Source organism: Hippichthys cyanospilos, chromosome 21 (assembly GCF_059441005.1).
Source record: "Hippichthys cyanospilos isolate Australia breed blue-spotted pipefish chromosome 21, RoL_Hcya_1.0, whole genome shotgun sequence".
Lineage (NCBI taxonomy): Eukaryota > Metazoa > Chordata > Actinopteri > Syngnathiformes > Syngnathidae > Hippichthys > Hippichthys cyanospilos.
In genome coordinates, this window is record NC_142389.1 from 15,330,001 (window position 1) to 15,345,550 (window position 15,550).

The 15,550-nt window shown below is 40.7% G+C and overlaps 1 protein-coding gene and 1 long non-coding RNA gene across 2 annotated transcripts in view; one reads left to right on the forward strand and one right to left on the reverse strand.

The window, feature by feature from the left end:
* rpl15 (ribosomal protein L15) overlaps positions 1-9,101 on the forward strand; it is an 18,728-nt gene extending 9,627 nt beyond the window's left edge. The window contains exons 3-4 of the mRNA XM_088404710.1: positions 1,266-1,402; positions 8,742-9,101. Coding sequence (XP_088260836.1) covers positions 1,266-1,402; positions 8,742-9,047 — 443 coding nt within the window. The 3' untranslated portion in view covers positions 9,048-9,101. The remainder of the gene's footprint in view (positions 1-1,265; positions 1,403-8,741) is intronic.
* A 2,145-nt stretch (positions 9,102-11,246) lies between these two features.
* LOC148406725 (uncharacterized) lies at positions 11,247-13,639 on the reverse strand. The gene is made up of 3 exons (XR_015864020.1): positions 13,219-13,639; positions 12,517-12,748; positions 11,247-12,372 (listed from the first exon to the last, which is right to left on the reverse strand). It is a non-coding gene; the product is annotated as an uncharacterized LOC148406725 (long non-coding RNA).
* Positions 13,640-15,550: the final 1,911 nt, after the last annotated feature.

Genomic DNA, 15,550 nt, shown 5'->3' on the forward strand with positions numbered 1-15,550 from the left:
GCAAAAGCCTCAAATGGGAGGCAAAACGACAAAACACAACCAACTCCACAGGTCAGGACAGTTGTTGATGTAAGCCAGGGACATATTTTCCTGTGCAGCCAATTGATTTGTGGTCTTATTGACTTCGGGCATCCTGGAGTCTTTGTGTGAACATTTTGTAAAGGGGGCGCACTCTTTGGTTTGTATTTGTGGCGCACTGAAAATTACACAAGTAGAAGTAGACACAATCACGGAATAAACAAATCAACAGTAGGAAAAAAAATATGGTATAAAATAATGCTTCATTCAAGCATTTTTATCAGCAATTGATTATTGGTATTAACCCTTTATCTGGTACAGCGGTCGCTTTCGGCCAATAAGTCTAAACAGACATGTACGGCCTTTGCCGTACACGTTTTCAGCCTGCGTGTGTCATTCTCTGAGGAAACAAAATAACTTTGGACAGTCTAGATAGCTTTCATCGTTACTGGCATATCAAGGAGTTATATCATGAGATATTTTCTGCCTGACAATGTGGCAGGGGTTCCATCATGAACTGTGGTGCTTTTTCATTCAGTGCAACACTGGAGCTTCAGGTGATCCAGGGTCGTCAAATAGCATCTGATCATGACTTAAAGTGACACTGTAAGATTTAGACTGTTTTTCATTAAAAATAAATTATCTATTTCAAAAACTTGCAAATAAATGTGTTCTTAACCAACAGTATGTTTTAAATATAGTTGTAGGTCGAGTTATCAATAAATTTTATTACAAGGAAAGTGGAACTCCGGAGGTTGCCATGTCAGTTGATGGGTGTTTATTGCAACATTTGCTGTAATGCCCCTAAATTACACATATTCCCTGGTAGTATGTGTAATTTTTCGCATGTCCCTGTGAGAGCTTTAGGGGCATTTTGGTAAAAGCAGAAATAAACATGCCGTCACAAACTGTCAACATTCTGAATAATTTGTGTCCTCCCCATATTCAATTTTACCTTTCGTCAACACACCTCAGAACTGATCACCTCATCAGCAAGATTTGCATGTGTATTGGAGGAGGGTTAGCCAAAAACAGGCTGGCGAGATGTTCTTAGGGACAGGAATCTGAGAAATGTTTAGAAACATAGCCCCCTGCATCAAACAAGGGAACACTGTTCCTTGTTTACATTATTTGGGACACATGGTATACATTTTTGAATAGTTTTCAAATTACTTATTAAAGTACCAGTGTTGCTCTAAAATTGATATAGGTAATACACAATGTAACTTTTGATTCTATTCTAACAGGTTATGTAATTTATCGTATCCGTGTGCGCCGTGGTGGCCGTAAACGCCCTGTACCCAAAGGTGCCACATATGGAAAGCCAGTGCACCACGGTGTCAACCAGATCAAGTTTGCACGCAGTTTGCAGTCCACTGCTGAGGTATGCCCCCTTAATACTCACTTTTCCGAATGTACTAAAACTTAGTGATTTCATTTTATATTGTCACAAGGTTGCGATGGGTCTGTGATTTCGGTTAAGTAAATGTAACAAAGTACATTTTTATAACTTTACTTGATGTATTATATCTTAGATAATTCTGCAGCACCTAAATGTTTTTGGAGGAAAAAAATGACTGGCCAATGTAAGTAGTCAATGAATAGGAGGCAGTAACGTTAATTTCATCACAGCAAAATTGACAAGTTTAAGCAGTGTAACTGCATTTGTCATTGATGTCTCAGTTTTAGCATGTGACACCCACATAACAGGAATTAGGCAGTCAGTTTACTGACTTGACTGGTATAGTAGCTGTATACCAATTATTAAAGAGAATTGCTGCCATTAAATAGGGCAGTGCATGTATATTGAAAATAATTTTCAATACCTATACACTGCCCGAAGGCAACGTCACCATATTTTCAGTACGTGCGATCAGGCCGATTGCAACGTCTGGGTCAAATATTTTTTTGACTTTTTGATTATGGGCGTAGCATCAAGTTTTGGCATTTTGTGATTCCTTTGCCACAATAGGCAAAATACTCAATAAGTCAGCTGTACAAGGCTCCTAAAAAAATCCCCTAACTTCACATATGCATATTCAATCATATCCTGAAGTCATCTGTGTGATAATATTCACATATAAATGTACAGCCAAGTGTCAGCAAATAATGACCTTTTTGCATTTGTATATTTTGCTTCGAACCAAATTAAAATTTGTCTGGGCAGACACACAAATATCGCCGTGTTGACTATTGCAATATTTCGATAATTTGTGTGGCCTGTATGGTATTGAAAGTCTGATGATTCGGCGTAACAATGAAAGCTTTTGTATATTCACCGAGATGATCCAATCTTCTCAAAATGTGCCACCTTTGATGAGTCCAGTCCTGAAAATGTCCACAAACTTATTTTTCATCATAGTGATAGTGCTACCTAGCGACTAAAGAAAAGTTTTATTTTCTTTCTTAGTGGGTTAACCAGATCTACCATATACTTGCTGAAAAAGATGGTTACCTTAAGGATGTTGAAGTTAGACATTTTTTTGTGAAACATTATTTGCCAAGAAAATGACTGATTTTGAAGGTCTTGACATGCACAAAAACTCAAAACTTTGCACATATCAGGCCTGACCAACCAAAAGTTAGTGTGCAATTTTGACAGTCACTCAACTGCAGCCCTTAACCCTTGGGGGTTTTGTGAAAAACCTAGTACAAATGTTATTTTTCATCCAAAAAATGTCTCTGCTTTTGATGTCATTAACAAAACCATTTATAAATTTTACTTTTCACTTTCGACCAATCAAAATGCTCAGTGGCATCAGACTGACTTATCCATATGTACTTAGTTAGAAAAAAATATCCCTTTAATGAACAATAATAGCAAACTTGCTAATAGCAAAACTAGCAATGTTGTTTGTGTACATACTAGTGGACCCCCATGTTACAGCATCCCTGGCTTACGGTTTTTTCACGTTGCTTTATGGAATACGTTTTTTTGCCCCCTCTTTATGGTATTTTCACGGTTATGCGCAAAAACAACTGTTAGGACCCAAGGAGCCTGGCTGTATGTGTTGTTTTGGCTCCATCTGCAGGCGTTATTAGGTAACTGCACTTATTTTCAATGCCTCCATGCAACGCATCACTACAATTCTGTCCTGCAATTGGTCGGCCTCACTTGTTTCAAAAATGGCGGAACAGTAAAGCTTTGTTCGATTGTGAGTGGTTACAAAGTCGTATTTATAGTGCATTTTACTGCTTAATTCAAAGTTGAAAGGGTTAGCCATGGGTCCCAAGATTGCTAGTGATGTTAAAGTCAGAAGTAAGAAGATGATTTATATGGAAACAAAGCTGGAGCTATATGGAGTAAGATCACTGTCAAAATGGCGTATCCGTTTTTTCAAATAGACGTATGCGTGTTTTCAGATTTGTATCAGGGTTTTCAGATTCGCATTATGTTTTCAGATAAGTATCCGTGTTTTACCACTCGTATGAGCACGACTTTCGTGAGACACGTGTGAATCTTTTCGCATGCATCGATCTATGGCGTAAGATGGCTGTCAAAAAGACGTACCCATGTTTTCAGATTTGTATTTGTGTTTTCAGATTTGTATTTGTGTTTTCAAATTTGTATCCGTGTTTTACCACTTGTATGAGTACGACTCTCGTGAGACACGTGCGAGAATCTTTACTTTGCACGCATGGATTTATGGCGTAAGATCACTGTCAAAAACACGCATCCGTGTTTCAGACAATGTCAGTTGATCGAGTCAATCGCGCTGCGCATGAGCAGAGCAGAAAAAAATAGCCGAATTGAAAGCGAAATGAACACCAAACAGAAGCTTTCAATGGCTTCAGTCTTAAGGATAATGTATGCGCAATTTATTAATGCCCAAATTAAGCTTTTTTGGGGGCGCCGTTTGTGGCCATTTTTTGGGAGTGTTGTAAATTCGGGATGCTTCTGTAACAGCTAGTGACCTCTGCTGTCAGTACTAAGCGCTGCAGTTGATTTGGAAAAGAATTGGTCTTGATGGAACACCTGGATGGAATCCTATTACAAAATAAAAGATGAATTAATTCCAAAAAAGTTTTATTTTTAGGGCCCGAGTAGCTACCACTGCGAGAGCCCTCTTTACTGTGCAGAAGTTTTTCATTTTTGAGGTTCCTAAACATGAACGAAAAGTCACCAAATTTTGCACAGTTGTCGGGCCTGATGAAAAATTTGATACTTTAGTATTTCTTTAAACAATGCCACCTTAGGTCGAAAAAGTGCAGCTGGTCCCGGCCCGTTTCACCTAGAGCGTTGAAATTTTTTAGGCATATGTAGGACCTAGAGACCTACAAAAAAGTGCTCAGATGTACAGAAAAAGTTATGAATTTTTAAATGTGCCTTTTTGGCCCATTTTTGCATGTTTGCAGGTCCCAACCTGCTCCTTTTTCAGAGGCACAACTGGGCAAAATTTGGGGCAGATCCGCCGACATATATGATAGGGGCGGGGCTTCAAATTATGTGTTCAATTTTTCCTTCACCAAGAGTGACAACCTTAACTCTAATGTACAAGCTTAAAAAAATCTAAAACTTCATAGACACATGGAGCTATTGCTATTAGCAATGCTATTAACACAGCTGTAAAAAAAAAAATTGAAATAGCTACTAGCGCCGCCTAATGGTTAAAAAAAATTTACACTTTCATGTATTGTGCTCAGTCTGTTTGAGTAAAATAACTGAAAATTGGTCAGAACACCATTAAGACATGGAATATTGAGGTTTTAAAATTTTATGACTTTTCGATAATGAGTGTGGTCTGCACGCCACCTCAAAGTCAGATGTCTCACCAAAACGGAAAAAAAGCTCCAAAGGCCCCAAAATGGCCTTATGAGTGGAAAATAGCCTCTTACTCCCGCCCGTTTGACCGAGAGCTACAAAAATTTGTAGCCTTATGTAGGACCGCGAACCCTACAAAAAAGTCAGCGCGAGCCATATGCTCAGATTTACACAAAGAGAGTTGTGATTTTTTAATGTGCACGTTTGGCCCGTTTTTGCTCGTTTCCCGTACTGCTCCTTTTTTCTCCTAAACACTTGACCCAATCGACTTCAAATTTGCTGTGGTGTTTTATCAGGCTGGGAGGCACAAAAAAAACAATTTTTGTCAAGATCCGCCATCAAAAATGTTGTGGGCGGGGCTTCATAATATGCCTTTGTTTACTTCGCCAGGTGTGACACAAACCTTAATAACTCATTTGTAACAGCTTCAAACCATCTGAAACTTTGCAGGGACTTTAAAAGTCATGCCCTAATACAGCTATGTGATAAACTTCCAAATCATTTACAGCGCCACCTAGTGTCGGACAAAATCAAATTTTTTACACTTTCATGTACAGTCCAATGCCTGTTTGACTAAATTAACTCAAAAATGGTCAGAAAACCTTTGAGACCGGAACATGAAGGTTCTTAACTCTAATGACTTCAAAAGAGGGCATGGTCTCTAATTTGGCATAAATGCCATGCCCTCTTTAAAAGTCCAATGTCTCGCCAAAACGGTAAAAGTTGCTGTAATTGGACCTAGATGGTCTGATATTTTCAAAACGTCATATATGGGATGGGAGTCCAATGTGAAACACACCTACAAGCCTATTTTTTAATTGTAGTGCAAGCACCACCTAGTGGCAGCAAAAAATATAGCAATTCCTTAACGTTTTTATGTACAGTGGGCCCCCGGGTTACGAACTTAATCCGTTCAGCGGCTACGCTCGTAACTCGAACTGCTCGTATGACGGGCAATCCAAACCTATGTTTATTCGTTAATGCGTGCAACGCGTTCAAAAACCTTAGGTAAAAACATCACGACTTTATACACATATTAAAAATGAGTAACATAATCTACTGTACAGTTAAATTAAATAACATATACAAAGGAAAAATGACATTTACCTATGAAAGCGACGTAACTTGAGCTGGGTGGAGGCGGAGGGGAGCAAAGATCATCCCGCAAAGTTTATACTGTAACGCTAATATGCTATTGGTCTTACAATGTCACAGTCAGTGTTTAGTCACGGTGTCAGTTTTTTTTTATTATCTCCTGCTTGGTTTCTATTGTCATCATCCTCTTACTTCTTCCTTTACCGCTACTAGCAATTTTAGAAGCTATGTCAGATAAAGTTTGCAAAGTCTTCACAACATTCCTTCCTTCCGTTTCACTCATTTTCTCTCCTTCCTTCCATCCCGACCAGCTGTGCCATCAAGCTAGATAAAGGCGTTGTGCCAATAGCATATCGGCATTTCTGTGATTGACGTGACGCCGGCCAATAGCATCTCCGTGAATGAGACCGGGTGACCTTAATCGACCAATAGCATATTGGCATCTCCGTGACTGACTCCGTGACTGATACCGTGCCTGAGACAGTGACTGTGACGTTGTAAGAGCAATAGCGTTCACGTTACTGTCACAAGCGTCAACTGCTGATTTTGTTGACGCAGCTAAGCGGAAATATATTTGCATACACAATGACGGGCATGTCAGATTGTTCGTAAGACAAAAGGTTTGCTCGTAAGTGGGGGACAAAAATCTCCGTGGTCCACGCTCGTAAGTCGAAATGTTCGTAAAACAGGGTGTTCGTGAACCGGGGGCCGACTGTACTCTGCTGAGCTCCTTGAAGTGATATCCCTTAAATGTCTGAAAAGCCGTTGGCCACGCCTATTGCCCTCCAAAAAATAGTATGATGTTTGATGATGGCCTTGGCCTATTCAGTAGCGCAAAGTCACACAACTGTAACAATAAAAGCTGCAGCTGGAGTCACAGGTCATCAGCTAGTCCAGTTTCATGAAATAATTTACAGATAAATGGACATTCACGTTGCAAACAATCGACTGTTCTGATTTGTTTTTTTTTTTACTTTTATTTAACAAACAGAAATACAAAATGGCAATAGTTTAAAAGTCCTAATTTCAAGACAGCTTAATTGCCAAGGGAACAGTATACATCGATTTACAAATTAAAGAAAAATATTCATGTACATTTTCAAAACAGATAAATGTGTTTACAAATTGAAGAAAAATATTCATGTACATGTTCAAAACAGTTGTGTGTCTATAAATTGAAAAAAATATTCATGGCAAATTCATGGTTTTGAAAACAGACAAGTGTGTTGAAAATATACATGAATGTTTTTCTTCAATTTGTAAATCTATGTATACTGTTCCCTTGGCAACTACGCAATAAGACAGTTTTTTTTTTTTTTTGTCCACATTTGGCCCATTTATGGACACTTACTGGGCTCATACTTTTACCCCTTTGTCCTTGAGACCGAGACCATTAATCCAATGATGCTCAATGCATTGTTGTGTTGATTGACTGCATCCCAGTATAGTGGGCCCCCGTGTTGCGAACTTAATCCGTTCAGCGGCTACGCTCATCCGTTCAGCGGCTACGCTTGTAACTTGAACTGCTCGTATGACGGGCAATCCAAACCTATGTCAATTAGTGAATGCGTGCAACGTGTGCAAAAACCTTAGGTAAAAACATCACGACTTTATACACATATTATAAATGAGTAACATAATCTACTGTACAATTAAATTAAATAACATATACAAAGGAAAAATGACATTTACCTTTGGGGCGACGTAACCTGAGCTGGGTGGAGGCGGAGTGGAGCAGAGACCAACCCACAGAATTTATTTATTCTCTTAAACAAGAACTTTTCTCAAACTAAAACATATCACCGGCGATTTCCGTCTCTTTAATCCATAATTGAAGAAGCCTCTCCATTTTGTTGTCGAGCAAGGTCCGTCCCCCGACAAGGAAAGTCTTGCCCTTAGAAGATTGCCGAGCGGTTCCGTCCATACTCACGAGCAAGGTTAACTATGCATGCGCCTCCTTTGTATTTTTTTATTATCTCCTGCTTGGTTTCTATTGTCATCATCCTCTTACTTCTTCCTTTACCGCCACTTGCAATTTTAGAAGCCATGTCTAACAGATAAAGTTTGCAAAGTCTTCACAACATTCCTTCCTTCAGTTTTTCACTCATTTTCTCTCCTTCCTTCCATCCTGACCAACTGTGCCATCAAGCTAGCTAAAGGCGTTCGGCCAATAGCATATTGGCATTTCTGTGATTGACGTGATGCCGGCCAATAGCATCTCCGTGAGTGAGACCGGGACTGTGAACTTAATCGACCAATAGCATATTGGCATCTCCGTGACTGACTCCGTGACTGAGATAGTGACTGTGACTTTGTAAGAGCAATAACGTTCAACGATGCCGTGATGAGCGTCAACTTCTAATTTAGTTGACGTAGCAAAGCGAAAATAAATGTATGAATACAATGGCCGGCATGTTGTATTGTTCGTAAGATAGAAGGTTTGTGCGTAAGTGGGGGACAAAAAACTCCGTGGTCCACGCTCGTAAGTCGAAATGTTCGTAAAAGACGGTGTTCGTAAACTGGAGGCTGACTGTATATGGAGGCTGAAAAAGTCGTCAAAAAAAAAAACAAAAACAAAAAAAAAACACATGGATGGATGAGGCTTTGTAAAGCACTGAGCACCGTGTGCTGACAGTGTATGTGCACTCCATTTACATTTCCCTAAATAATGCATTTGTTCCACATCAGCCGAGGAGAGGTTTAAAAAAAATGCATCTGAATTTCCCTCTTGAAAGGGTGTCAATTATTTTTTTATTTCTTCAAATGATTCTGTCCCTAATTTGTGCTAAAATGTTCCTGTAGGTGAGCGTACTTAAATTGTACTAAACACTGTTTTTTCTCTCTCTTTTGGGTTTGGCTTTTACAGGGTCGTGCTGGCCGTCATTGTGGTGCCCTGAGGGTGTTGAATTCCTACTGGGTGGGTGAGGACTCCACCTACAAGTTTTTTGAGGTGATTTTAATAGACCCGTTCCATAAGACTATCAGGCGCAACCCAGACACCCAGTGGATCACAAAGGCTGTGCACAAGCACAGAGAGATGCGTGGCCTAACCTCCGCAGGAAAGAAGAGTCGTGGGCTGGGCAAGGGTCACAAATTCCACCAGACCATTGGAGGTTCCCGGCGTGCAGCTTGGAAGAGACGTAACACCCTACAGCTGCACCGTTACCGTTAGAGTGCATGTCTCTGAACCTTCAAAAAAATAAAATAAAAGAACCTTTATTGGCAACTTGCTTTTTTGTGCTTTTTTTAACATGTGCTGAATTTATAAACCACTGCTGAGAGCAATTCAAAATACAAAGAAGCAAATCAGATTTGTTGCACAAGCAAATGAAACTTTCTGCTCTGTCTGCTATATCTACCTTGTTGGCAGAAACAGAATGCCGCATGATTAATTGTGAACTTGACAATGTCAGATGTGCAATGCAAAGTAAAATAAAGGAAACACCAAATTAGAGGATTGGAGCAGTGGTTTGCAGGTCCGCCTCACAGTTCAGGGACCGGAGCTCAAATCCAGCTTGCTCTAGCCTTCCTGAGTAGAGTTTGCATGTTCTCCCCAAGCTCGTTTGAGTTCTCCGGGCACTCGGGCTTCCTCCCACACTCCCGAAAGCATGCATGGCAGGTGTATTACATTCTAAATTTTCCTTAGGTGTGATTGGGTGCATGAAAGTTTTGTCTCTGTGCCCTGAATTGGGTGGCAACCAGTTGGGTGTCCCTCACCTGCTATGCCAGCAACTAGCCTAGCGGTTTGGTGTACCTGAATCGAACTGGGCTTACCCTAACATAATTTCATGTTTAATATAATTATTGCATTACAGGTTGTTGTGCTGTGTGATATGGGCAAAATTTTATATACTGATATACATTGCCCACAAAAATTAAAGGAGTACTTAAAAGAAACACGTTAGATACATCAGAAAGTTGAATATACAAATAACGACAGGGCAGTGTTTTATGAACAAAAGGATGCCAAGTCTTTTAATGAAAATAAAAGTCTTCAGTCCACAGAGGGCTCAATTGTGTAGACACCATAAAATCAGTGAAATGAAGATGTGGCAGGCTAGTCCATATATTCCAAAACTTAATTTCTGCAACTCAAAATGCTTTTCAGTATCTTGTGTGGCCTCCACGAGCTTGTATGCATGCTTGACAACGTCGCGGCATAATCCTAATGAGACGACGGATGGTGTCTTGTGGCATTTCCTCCCAGATCTGTGTGAGGGCATCCCTGAGCTGTTGTACAGAGGAGCAACCTGGCACCATTTAATGGACCGAAACATAATGTCCCAGAGATGTTCTATTGGGTTTAAGTCAGGATCGAGAAGGCCATTCAATTGTTTCAATTCCTTCACCCTCCAGGTACTGCCTGCATACTCTTGCCACGTGAGGCCGGGCATTGTTGTGCATTAGGAGGAAACCAGGACCTACTGCACCAGCGAAGGGTCTGACAATGGCTTCAAGGATTTCATCTCGATACCGTATGGCAGTCAGAACACAATTTCCTAGGCAGTAGAGCTCTGTGCGTCACTCCCTCCATGGATATGCCTCATCAGACCATCACTGACCCATCACCAAACTTGTCATGTTGAACGACGACGGGTGAACCTGCTCTCATCTGTGAAAAGTACAGGGTGCCAGTGGCGGACTTGCCAATTCTGGTGTTCTTGAGCAAATGCCAGTCGAGCTCCACGATGCTGGGTAGTTAGCACAGGGCCCTCTACAGGATGTTGGGCCCTCAGGCCACCTTCATGATGTCTGTTCCTGATTGTTTGGGTAAAGACATTCACACCAGTGGCCCTCTGGAGGTCATTCTGTAGGGCACGAGCAGTGCTCAGCCTGATGCGCCATGCACAAAGGAGCAGGTATCGGTCCTGCTGAGGGGTTGAGGACCTTCTACGGCCCTGTCCAGCTCTCCGAGAATAACCGACAGTCTCCTAAAATCTTCATGTTCTGGAGATTGTGCTGGGAGACACATTAAACCTTCTTGCTGCAGCACGTGTGGATGTGCCATCCCGGATAAGTTGGACAACTTGCGCAACTTCTGTAAGATTTAAGAAATCACCTCATATGGCCAGTAGAGATAATTACGCAAGCCAAAATCAGCACGAGTGGAAAACCAGCCAAAAAAGATCAAGCGGGAGAAAATTGAAATGACCTTCACAAGGAAAACCAGTCCTGTTTTGAGGGTTTTCTAATTGTTGCCACTGAACTGCAGCTGTTGTTAATTCCGTAAACACAAATACAGCTGAAATTGATTAACCAGGCCCTGAGCCTCTTAACCAACCAGAAAATGATCAGACAGGTTTAATTCAATTCATGCCAAGCCCAATTAAAAAAAAGTGTTCCTTTAATTTTTGTGAGCAGTGTAGTTTTTAAAAACTTATGAAATTAATGGCAATTTATCTTATCCTTTCTCCTTTTTTTATGAAACACATTTTATTTGTAAAGCAATTCACACAAAGTGATTGAAGTAACATTCAAGTATGTTCAACAAGTATATTCAAGTACAGAAGTCATTTTAAACAAGTAAAAGTGCATCTCAGTGAATTGTTTGAGATTGAGATACATGAATACAACTTTCGTGAAATTCGCATTTCGTGAAAAACACAAGTTTGCCAGCTTTTTCTGACATGAAATTAAACCTCTTAAAATAACAAACAGCTAAATAAGTTTTTAAGCTTTTCTTTTCAAAAACAATTGACAGGTTGAGAAAGAGGAAGGCAAGCTGGTCAACTCTTTCTGGCTTCAGAAGTCTCTTACATGTAACTATGTTCCCACTAGCACTGAAGTCACGCTCAGATGGAGAGGAAGTTGCAGGAATACAAAGGTTTTGGTAAGCTTTGCCACTAGTCGAAAGTTAACTTCATGCTGCTTCCACCATACAAGAGGAATTTTCTCTGCATCCAAGTCAGCTGTCTGAAGGTACAAGTTGAGCTCCAGTTCAATGGATTCTCTGCTTGGCTTTGAGGTGGCTTGACCTGTGGGTGCTGCTGCTTTCTTGAAGTAGCTGACCAAAGTCTTTGCCTTCTTGGTTGCGGGAAGCTCTGATGTATCCACAGGAGATGCAGGGACAGCTGATGGTGGTGAAATGGAGACTGCTGTTCTTTCACCTCCAGCCACAAAGTACTCAATTTCAGCAGCAGCTCTTATCCTCATGAAGTCGAGTTTGCCTTCCTTTATGTAAGCTGTTTTAAATCGTGGATCGAGAAGCATAGCCATGTCAAGCAGATTTTCAGTGGGTTGTCATCATATTTGTCATTGAGGTTGTTCAGGATGCCCTCTTTGATGGTTCTAGTGAGCGGGGACTCATCATCCTGAGACTTGAGGATTCCATGGTTGAAGATGTGCAGCACAGGTTTAACATACTTCCTCCCAGACAAGGCATCTATAAAATCTATAAAATCCATGAGAGGGCTCGATGCCTTGTCCATGGACTCCAGAATTTCCATATCTTGCCAGATCTGGATCAAATGCCTCACCTTCTTGTCTTCACGGAGGACCTGTCAAATTAAGTCAAATGTTGTTTATGTAGTGCATTTCACACACAGAGGCACTACAAGTGCTTCACAAAAAATAATAAACTACATGACAGAACACATATTATGCATGCTCAGCATGATAAATGTAAAAAAAAAAAAAAATACCTGTACAAGAGCTTTCTCCTGAACCTTCTGATCATTTGTTGCCATGAGTCCCATCTGGTGGGGGTCTCACTCTTAAGCTGATGAGTGGGCAGGCCGGGTTCAACTTGAGCCTTCGCCATATCACATCTTCTCTTGAATGAACTGGAGATGGCACCTGTCACCTGCTTGTACACCCCAACTACAAGTTTCACACCCACTTGGGTTCGAGGAGGAGGCATTTTCAGGCTGTTCTCTGTTACAGACAGAAGGTGGAAACTTTGTATAAGTGTACATTTTTAACATTAAAACATGTTTGGGCAGCAGCAGATAATTACATGGAATTGAACAGTTATTACAGTTTTTCTATTTTTCAACACAAACAACACAGGCATTTTCTGTATATTAACAATATACAGATGGAGCTCGGAAAATTAGAATATCTTCCAAAAGTCCATTTGTTACAGTAAATTCAACTGTAGGTGTAACAAATAAATCTTATAACGGGCAATGTGTAATATTTTAAGTCTTTATTTGTAATAATTTTGATGGCTTACGGCTTATGAAAACCCAAATAAAAATCATTACTAATGAGTCTATACAATATATTTCACCTTGTAATTTGAATAACTGAAATACATGATCTTTGACATGATATTCTAATTTTCAGAGTTTTACCTTTATATGTAATATTCATTTATATTCATGTTAATGAGCTCCACTCACCTATGGCCAGCTGCTAAGGGTGCGTAAAACACTGCAGCCTGTTCCACTCGTTCAATTGCAAGGCACTCACATTATTGGTTGCGTTATCAGTGGTCACACAGATGAACCTATCTTCATGCAGCTCCCAGGACTGAAGTGCTTCTCTTAGATCTGCTGCTATCATCACTCTCATACGGTCTTCAGGGAAGTAGCTGGTCTGTAGGCATCGGGTACTTAGGATCCAGTCATTGTTTATCAAATGAACTGTAAGGCTTATATATGGCACTTAAGTAAATTGAGATCAATCATAGCGATCATAGAGATCAATTGCTTCTTTTCAGCGAAACAAACGGTTTAAATTTTTTACAAATGTCTTTTTTTGACATTGTAGCAAGTAGTCCGTGTTATGAAGGAGGCACAAAGGCAACTTTGGTGTTTAGACAACGTTTTGGCTGAGAGGTATTGATCGTGAAAGTCCGAATCTGCCAATATCTTGCCAACTTTACTTAAGTATGTGTGACTCTGCTCGTCCACAGGTCAGTTGTCAGTGCATAATAATCCAAATGTTGAAGTTCTTCCTTCACTTTTAAACGGCATTCTTCATACATACGGGGCACCTCGACATAACTTAGGTGTTTTCGATCTGACATGTTGTATCTTGGATCAAGGGTTTTGTACGTGGCCGACTGGGGCAAACGCGCTGCAAATTCACAAAACACACACATCGGTAAAATGGCGCTACAAAAGGCACAACACTTCCCAAAACGGAAACACGTTTACCAAAACAGAAACACGCAGCAAAACAGAAACGCCCAGCAAATGCCACAACGGAAACACATTTCAAAAAACGGAAATGGCACTCGTTTCAATCAAAACGGAAGTGAGCCAGGCCCTCTAGGGGACGCCACTGGACCAGAAACACTGTGACACCAGATCCACTGAATAGACCTGATGTTAGGAAAGTCTTAATTGACCACCTCCGAAAAAAAAAAAAAAAAGGTACGCTTTACTTTGAATCTTTTTCAACTTTAGGACTTTAGGTTCAACTGTTATAAAAGAGCAATATAGCTTTGTGGCTTGAAACCTGTTGATTTGTAAAGACTTGTAGCCAATTAACTCAGATATGTAATATATTAAGTATATTAGTAATTGCACGCAAAAAGGACGGTGGTGAAAAGCCAATGTGGAAGAGGATGCAGGGGCAAATCATGTTAATTAATACCTATATTAGTAAGTTGAAGCATATCCAGGGGCCGAGCTGCGGCCCTGGAATGATGATGCAAGGCAGCTTGGAACTCTAAGAATTGAAGGGTAAAGTACGACCTGATGATGTCCAACAACTTTTAAACCTATGTAAAAACCACTTCTGGGCACATAGCCTGTCAATTATGAGGGCATAGCCGAGGTGAAAAGCGTCACCCAGGACCAATACGGGAGAACGACGCATCTATGGTTGCCATGTTTGTAGGAGCCAAGTCACAGCATTTGGAATTATTATTGGTTTTGTATGGCGTTATATTTGTACCACAATTACGAGCGTGCGAAAAAAAAATTTGAGCGGAGAAAATCAAACTGAGCGAGCAAAAACAGATTTTGAGCGCAAGAAAAAAACTAATGTGCGCGTAATGATAAGAGTTTGAACGCGCACCTATGGATTTTGAACACAGAAAAAGATATTGCTCGCTAAAAATTCCTTTTTGCTCGCTCGGGATATCCCTCTCTCGCTCAACATCTCGCTCTCGCTCGCGATACTCCTCCCTCCCTACATCGCGTTTGCTCAACATCGAGCTCTTGCTCGCTGGAGTCGTCCTCTGCCTTCGCTCAGTTCTGCTCACACGTTACATTTGTGCCACAAAACCAGCCAATCAGAGCTTGTAAAAGCACTTTGATTGACAGCTTGGTATCCAATGAGATTGCTTGTACGCTATCGTTTGCCCTGTGTTCACCTGGAAAGGGCAAACGAGAGTGCGTCAACACGGTCTTGGGCTGGAGAATTACTTTTAATATTATTGTTATTACTGTATTGTATCATTTGACAGAAATACCTTGTTAGTTTTTGTACTTTAATAATATAAGCCAACCTCCTCCCGCCCAAGTCGATGTGACGCACTCTCGTTTGCTCGTTCCGGGTGAACACAACAAGCAAACTCATTGGATACCAAGCTGTCAATCAACATGCTTTTACAAGCTCTGATTGGCTAATTTTGTGGCACAAACGTAACGTGTGAGCAGAACTGAGCGAGCGCAGAGGACGACTCGAGCAAGCGACAGTTTGATGTTGAGCAAACGCGATGTTGAGCGAGGGAGGGAGGAGTATCGCGAGCGAGAGCGAGATGTTGAGCACGAGAATGCT